The sequence below is a fragment of the Camelina sativa genome, unplaced genomic scaffold (assembly GCF_000633955.1).
Source record: "Camelina sativa cultivar DH55 unplaced genomic scaffold, Cs unpScaffold11931, whole genome shotgun sequence".
Lineage (NCBI taxonomy): Eukaryota > Viridiplantae > Streptophyta > Magnoliopsida > Brassicales > Brassicaceae > Camelina > Camelina sativa.
The window spans coordinates 1-362 of NW_010932974.1; the positions used below are offsets into that span (position 1 = coordinate 1).

The 362-nt window shown below is 53.6% G+C and overlaps 1 protein-coding gene across 1 annotated transcript; it reads left to right on the top strand.

Moving 5' to 3' along the window:
* Window positions 1-4: 4 nt before the first annotated feature.
* On the top strand, window positions 5-358 carry LOC109132000 (AT-hook motif nuclear-localized protein 29-like; the record flags this gene model as incomplete). The annotated part of the gene is made up of 1 exon (XM_019243157.1): window positions 5-358. A coding segment is annotated over one exon (354 nt), but the record flags the coding sequence as incomplete, so codon positions are not given.
* Window positions 359-362: the final 4 nt, after the last annotated feature.

Here is a 362-nt window from a genome sequence, read left to right on the forward strand (position 1 = left end):
CCAACTTCAACCTCAGCCTCATCTCCACCCTCTGCCTCAACCTCAACCTCAACCTGAGCCTCAGCAACAACAATCAGATGATGAATCTGACTCCAACAAGGATCCGGGTTCCGACCCGGTTACCTCGAGTTCAACTCCTGGGAAGCGTCCACGTGGGCGTCCTCCGGGATCTAAGAACAAGCCGAAGCCACCGGTGATAGTGACAAGAGATAGCCCCAACGTGCTTAGATCTCATGTTCTTGAAATCTCATCTGGAGCCGACATAATTGAGTGCGTTAACACTTACGCTCGCCGGAGAGGGAAAGGTGTCTCCATTCTCAGTGGTAACGGCACGGTAGCTAACGTCAGCATCCGTCAGCCGG